The sequence below is a fragment of the Condylura cristata genome, unplaced genomic scaffold, assembly GCF_000260355.1.
Source record: "Condylura cristata isolate star-nosed mole 26May11 unplaced genomic scaffold, ConCri1.0 scaffold00014, whole genome shotgun sequence".
Lineage (NCBI taxonomy): Eukaryota > Metazoa > Chordata > Mammalia > Eulipotyphla > Talpidae > Condylura > Condylura cristata.
The window spans coordinates 27,129,839-27,137,243 of record NW_004567115.1 but is presented as its reverse complement, the minus strand read 5'-3'; the positions used below and the strand labels follow the sequence as shown (position 1 = coordinate 27,137,243).

The following is a 7,405-nucleotide window of genomic DNA, read 5'->3' as shown; positions in this document are numbered from 1 at the left end:
TTTTCTCAATTTTTATTTTGATGAGTTTTTGAATTGGAAAAGTGATAGACAGTGGTAGAAAATTTAGAAAAGTATAAAGAGGTATATACTAAATTCCCATTCCACTAGTTCTCACTCCTCCCCAGAAACAAGCACTACTCTATACATTTACATTAATATACATATAACTGCATAATATTCTGTGCACACCAATGTGTGTTCAAATTCCATCTGTCCATTCTATACCATGCTTTGCTTTTTTCACTCATACTAGTGCAAACCTCTACAGAAAACCATTTGGTAATAGCTACTAAAAACAAAACTCCACATACTTTTAAACCAACACAGTTCCATTAAGCTTTCTCAAAAATACACATTCATACATGCCGAAAGCATCCAAGGAAATTTACTGCAGTGTTTGGATATATAATAAACAAACAAACAACTGGAAAAAAACAGAAATTTTTATTAGTAAGAATGGGGTAAGTGCACTTTGGTCCGCCCACATGATGACATTCTAGGCAGCTAATACTATGCATATGTGTGTATGTATGTATGTGTGTATGTGTATATATAAAAAACAAGCATAGTTATATACTAATATGGAACAAATGATTTAATACATTAAGTGAAAAAATAAAGTACAAAGCAGCATGCTGTTTAGGTAAAATACATAGGTATTTGTGAATATATTAGCATGAGGAAAAGGTTTGGAAAGAAGACAAAGTTTACCACATTTTTTCAAATAGGTGCCTAGCATTTAACGTATGGGTACTCTGACTTTGACTCATCTCCTAAGAATTAATGTTCAAACTGTTTTCATTCTTTTGCTGACCTGAGCATTACCGTAAGCTTTGGTGCACACACAGAAACACAGTCTATCTCTAGGATACATTCCTACAAGTGGAATTACTGATCGAGATCATACACACGGTGGCTGCTGAAAGGCACTGCCAAATTATCCTTTCAAAAAAAGATCAATATACAATCCCTAGAAGAAATATCAAGACACCTTTTTCCACATCGCCGCTGACATATCATCAAAATTTCTTATCTTTGTCAATCTCTTAAGTGAAAAGTTAGATGATTATAACTGTTAACTTGTTCCATTTCATTTTTCACAAAAGAAAACAAGACTCAGATTAAAATTTCACAATAGTCCAATGAACCGTGAAGACAAGATAAACTCAAATCTAGCCTGACCCCACTGTGCTGCTAATCACAGTGAGCTAGTAGACACTACAACCAAAATGCCTTCCTTACGCGCAGATTAATGAAGAGAACAGATGACCTAAAATATAAAATAGACTATCACACAAAAAAACCTTATATGTTAAGTAGCTTAAATACTGCATGACTAAAAATTTATGTGGATATGCTACTTTTTTTAAGCACATACTTTTCTAGTACTGATGTAGTTGACAGCCTTGGTACAGATCAGGACACATATGAGTGTATGTGTGCTTAGATATACATATTATTCATACTGCTTTTTATTTTGGTATTTTCATTTTCAGTGGTATGTCCTTTTGTGTCAGTATACACACATTTATAATACTCTTCTTTCACTATTCCATAAAGTGGTATAATTTACATATCAATTCTTTTTCTTGAAGAACATAATTATAAAAATAGAAATGATCAGCCTTAGAGCTATAGATTTCGAATTCATAGGATCACAAATGAATCTGGGGTTATATAAATAGAATTTGACATTCATTAGCTTCTTCTATAGTATCTTATTAAAATATTCTTTAACTTAAAATTATAAATTCAATATTCTGCCACCTTCTGTTTCTACATGCCTTTTTTCTCTCAACATCATTTGAGATCTGTCCATATTAACAGATCTAGAGCCTCTAAATGCGTATACAATGTTTAATTCTGACAAGGACACATTTTATTTATCCATTCCCTATAACATGGACATTAGAGGTATTTCCTAATTTTGTTTTTTCAAAAATGCTGAAAGTTGTAACAGTAACACATACAATACTTACTGTGAGTCAGACACTATCCTCTTATTTTATGTTATAATTCACTCAATTATGCAAGAGGGAGCAGAAATACAGAGATTAAATAATTTATCCAAGATTATAGTTAATAAAATGGTGAGATTAGAATTTGAACCAGGTTCTGTGGCTCTGAACTCTACTGCTTAACCTCCTAGCACATTTCTCTGATCCCATATGCCAGAGAGAACCCAGAAAGTATCATGAGAAGCAGCAATTCAAGGTTTTAAGATATGTGAACATGTCCCAGTTTTACCAGACATAATCCCAAAATGCCTAAATTTATGAAATGTATGAATCTGATCATATGTGCTAAACCCTAACTCATAAGGCAGTTTTAAAATTTCTGCTGTTTAATTCATGGGTGGAAAATGGCAACATCTTTCATTCCTAATGATGATGGAATGTCCCTTCTATTTAATGGTCAAAGGAAGTTTCTCTTCTGTGAATTGGCTTTGTATATTTTTGACTAGTGTGTATGATTCTTTAACCTTCTGTAAGAATTCCTTACAACTTCCTGAGTAACATTCTTCTGTTATGTGGTATCTTCTTCTGCATAATTACTAGCCTTTTCACTTTTTCCTCTTGTTATCTATTGCATGCATTATAAATTTGACACATTAATCTATTAATCTTTGATCAATAGGTCTTATTTCTCTATTCCTTTGTAGCTTCTGATCATGATGGATATAATTTAAAATGTTGATTTCTCTGATTCTGCAAAAAAGGTTTTACTACATTATTTTTAATCCCGAGAGAAACATGGATTTTGTCACTTTCTCCAACTTATTTGTTATAAGTATTTTATGAATTTGATCATTAGTAAAGTTAATATCACTTCACAGATATTTCTATTATTTGAGAATTCTCTCTACATATAGTATGTCTTAAAGTAAGGAAACTTTGCCTTTTTATATCAGAAGTTTTACTTCTGATATTTTTCTTAATTGTCAGCTTTATAGCTTGCCTAATCCTTCTTTGCTTCAAGGATGAAAAACTATTTTTACATTTGCTCCGAGCATGTGTACAGTTTGGCTTTAGAACTTTATTTCATTTGTAATTTCTTTTCGTGCAAGCTATGAAATGGGAATATAATTCTGATTATATCCAAATGCATAGTCAGTCACTACAAAACTTATTTATTCCATCCATCTCTTTTTCATACAGAGGTGAACTGTCTGCTTAAGCATTTGCTTTTTAAAATTAAGTTCTCAGTTATACTGATGAAAAAATGTTAAATTCCTTATTAATCTATTTCTGTACCAGATCCATTTTCATATTTAATAGGCAAATCCCTACAAAATTATTTTCCCTTTTCAAGCATTTCTTGGCATTATTTTATAATCAGAGAAAACAATAACTGCTTTATAAAAAGTAATGGTCTTGGATAATAAAATCCTAATGGAAAGAAATACACACATGCGTGCACGCACACACACAGAGCTATAACACAAACATTCCACTTTATTCTTTTATTCTTTCCTAGAAGAACAACTAACAATTAACATTTGCATGACCTTCAATTTACAAAGCATTTTCACATTCATTATGAAAGAATGATACTTTGTCAAAGAAAAGAATCCATTCATTTTAGTGTCAGTAAATGTATTCCAACTGATCCTAACACCACTGCCAAAATACATTTCAAAATGTTCATTTTTCATTAACCAAAATACCAAAATATATTTTAAATAACATTAACTCACTGATATTGCATTTAACATGTAAATTAACTAAATCAAATAGTATCTGTTGTGTATTATAATGTAACACTCATTACTCATACTTAGAATATATCCATTCTTTGAACAAAGAAAACTTTCAACCATGAAAATAAATCACAAAAAAAATTCACTTATTTTAAGTCATTCAGATCTTTACTAGACAAAAATCTGTTATCCATCTTGCCTCACAGTTGTGAATTTCAACTCTACTACTAAATTTGACTTACAGACCTTTGCTGAATAAAAATTAACTTACATTTTTCACTATAAATGATCTGGACCACTGGATTTGGGCCATCATTCTGCGGCACTGGATCTATATCAGCCCATTCTGCTCTATCCCTGGGGGCGAAAAATATAAATGTATATACACACACACACATATTGATATACATATGTGTATGAATGATTCAGTAATCCTATTCAAATACATAAGAAAAAAAGAACTCTGGTATTTTTTAAAATGACAATAATTAGACTAATACTAGTCACTTATTAATATCTGTATGTAAACATATCTGTATTTTCATGATCAAGTTTTACCATTTTGTTCTACATATTAAACTTTTAAAGATTAAATGAATAATCTTCCAGTTAAATTAGTTAATAAATTAAAATCAATTAGAAATCATCAGTTTACTGGTGTAATAATAATAAGTCTGGAGCCAGTTAGCATTAAAGAGTTTTAAATAAAAACTTATTAAGAAATAACACTTTAAAACCAAAGCTAATATTATTAATTTGCTATATATTGAATGGTGATCCACCTGGATCTGGACTATGACAACTGTCTGAGTTGGAATACTGGCTCTACCACTTACTGGGTGACCTTGAGAGTTAGTGAACCTCTCTGGACCTCAATTTCTTCATTTGTAAAATGGAGATGATAGTGTTACCAACCAATCTTAAAAGACTGTTCAAAGGATTAAATGAAATAACATGTTAAGCACTTAAATTGTACATAAGTACCTAAGTGTAAGCATATAAGATATAGTAAATACACTACTTATATACTAATACATATATAATAGCATTTAGTAAACATAGTATTATGCTTAAATATGTATTTATATGTATTATACAACATATAATAAATTCATATAGGAAGCATTCAATGATACCAATTAATATCAATGCTAAAATAATATTACAATGGCCTTCTAAAAACATTTTGTTATGAATTGCCCGGTGAGATCAGATTTATTTTAATTACTCATTTACTTAAAGATTTTCCCTCTCACTCTTTAGTTTTCTATTCTGACCAGTATTCACAGCAGAGATTCTTTGGTATTCAGACAATCTTGAAATTGTGTACACTATATAGGAGAAAGGGGAAAACAATTAGCTGAAATTTGAGACCTAGAACGGGGGTAGTAGCATGAAAAAGGTAAGGCTGTCATGTAGTCATGGGGAAATCAGACATAGTTAAGCGAAAAATCTGAGTTATCTTACAACTCAGGAAGGAGGTTTGAGGGTTCACAGGCCATCACAACCAATTTAAATCTGTAAACCTTTATCCAGTAACAAAATCTAGATAGTGATTTTCACTCATTCACAGAAGGCAAATAGCCTTTAGAAGGCTAGAACAGGACAAAATCTAGATAGTGATTTTCACTCATTCACAGAAGGCAAATAAGCCTTTAGAAGACTAGAACAGGACATAGAACTTCTCAACAGTCTCTGCAAGTTCTGATTCGGCTGAGAATCAGAATTACTATCAGAAAGTGAAGAACTGAGGGGATGGGACAAAGTGAAAGGAGAAAAGTCAAGAAAGTTACAGCAACATCTATCACATGTATTTACGTACCAGAAGATAGGATGTGTAAGAGAGTTTAAGGAGCAAATACTGTTTCATCCTTGCAAGAGGTGCCTGATAGATGCTAAGGCATTAACATATTAATTTAAAATGTCCCAGTCCTTAAAGATCTTCTACTAGCTCTCTCCATTTCAGCAGAACAAACTGTGAAAGGTCCTTATACTTCCTTTTGAAAGTGTGCAAATTAACGAAGAGTATAGCAATAAAATTTGATTTAAAAAATTGCTCAAATCTGGACTTTATTTAAATAATTACTTCCTGCCAAGGCTATCAAAACTCCACCTATACGTCTGGTATGCCGTGGGATTTATTAGCAGGCTAGCACAGTGGAAGCATGGGAGAGAGCGGGAGATCTCCTGAATCAACTGAACAGCCCAAGAAACAGCGCTGCCCGGGGCTCGGTAGTTCCTAAGCTGCTTGGGGTCCAACCTCATTTCTGCCTCTCGGTGACAGCACCGGTTCCGGGAAGCAGCAACTCTACAGCAACGCGAGGGCACCGAGGGGGCCCGACCCAGCAGTCGGCCGGGCTAGCGAGGCCGCAGAAACTTCTGCCAGACCTGCTGAGGCCCGAGACGCGGGTCGCCGGCCGCCGTCCCGCGGGAGCTCCAGCTTTGGGGTGAGGGGCCTCAGCGGGGCGGCCCTGCTGTGGGCGTTACCTGTACAGGACATAGGTGGGCGAGTCCAGACTCAGAAATCCGTCGTCCATTGGGGACGCCACCTCTCCGGCCTCGGCCATCTCTTCTTCCTGAAGCTGCTGGGACGGCGGTGGGTGCGGCTGGGGCGGCGGCGACTCCGGCTGACCAGCCTCGCTGCCCTGCGCTGCAGCCTCCCCGACCCCCTCGGTAGCCGCCATCTCGCCCAGGTCCGCAGCGGAGGCCCCGCCCCTCCAGCGCCACGCCCCTCGCTCCCTGCCCCCAGTAGCCACCCGCTTCCGGTTTTCTCGCTTTCCTACCATAGAGTCGCGGGCCAGAGAGACCCAGGCTGCGTCCTGAACTACGCACGCTGCGTAAACGCTCCTTCACTGGCTAGTGCAACCCAATCTTACCAGGGGTCCAGCTTGCTCACAAGATCGCAGTGTTACAAGATCGCCTTAGTAGGGAAGTTGGCACCTCCTGTGTACCGGGGGCAGCTGACCTACAACTCAAGGCCCAACCCCTTCTTCCTCTGGCCATCTTCAGGGCGCTAACTACCAGACTAAACTAACCTTTTAAGAGCCTTATGTTGTACATTTTCCCCCTTTTTTGGAATGGATGCTGAGTTTAAAGCGCAGACTTAAAGGAATTCTGGGTTGTTTTCTCTGATTAAAGTTCCAATTATGTAGCATGTGTTTATTGTGAACGGTAAACATTTAACAAATGTTTATTGATAACATGTCAAACTTGCTCAGGGCTATGGAGTATGCAGTCGTGGGATTAATATTGTAGGCAAGTGTCGCTGACTATGCCACCCTACAATTGCAGCTATAGTATACTGAAGTGTCGGCACTTGTCTAAGGTTCCTTCCAAAAGGAACTCATTCATCATAAATACAATCCCCGGAAATTTTGAGAGAAGTGGACCCCACAATTTTAATCAAACTTATCCCTCACCCATTCCTCTCAGGGCCTTTCCATATTTCCTAAAAATCATTTACTTGCCCATCTGTAGGGGAGTGGTTCTCTAGAAATGGTAATGGGAAAAGAGGAGATGAGAGGGTGCACAAGAATTGCAAAGAATTCAAGAAAAAGCTTTTTGGGGTGACAGATGTGTATTTGATCTTTTTGATGGATTCATCACAAGCTTAAGAATGATGAAATCGTACACTTAAGAAAGTAGTTTATGGAATATTAAATTAGTGCAGTCATTTTCAAAAGGGGACTGAACCTTTCTTTAAAA

The 7,405-nt window shown here is 35.9% G+C and overlaps 1 protein-coding gene across 1 annotated transcript in view; it reads right to left on the bottom strand.

The window, feature by feature from the left end:
- The window catches only part of FNTA (farnesyltransferase, CAAX box, alpha), a 22,341-nt gene extending 15,943 nt beyond the window's left edge, over nucleotides 1-6,398 (bottom strand). The window contains exons 1-2 of the mRNA XM_004682477.2: nucleotides 6,188-6,398; nucleotides 3,947-4,057 (exon numbers count right to left, since the gene is read on the bottom strand). Of these exons, the coding sequence (XP_004682534.1) occupies nucleotides 3,947-4,057; nucleotides 6,188-6,384 (308 nt within the window). The 5' untranslated portion in view covers nucleotides 6,385-6,398. The remainder of the gene's footprint in view (nucleotides 1-3,946; nucleotides 4,058-6,187) is intronic.
- Between the last annotated feature and the right edge of the window lie 1,007 nt (nucleotides 6,399-7,405).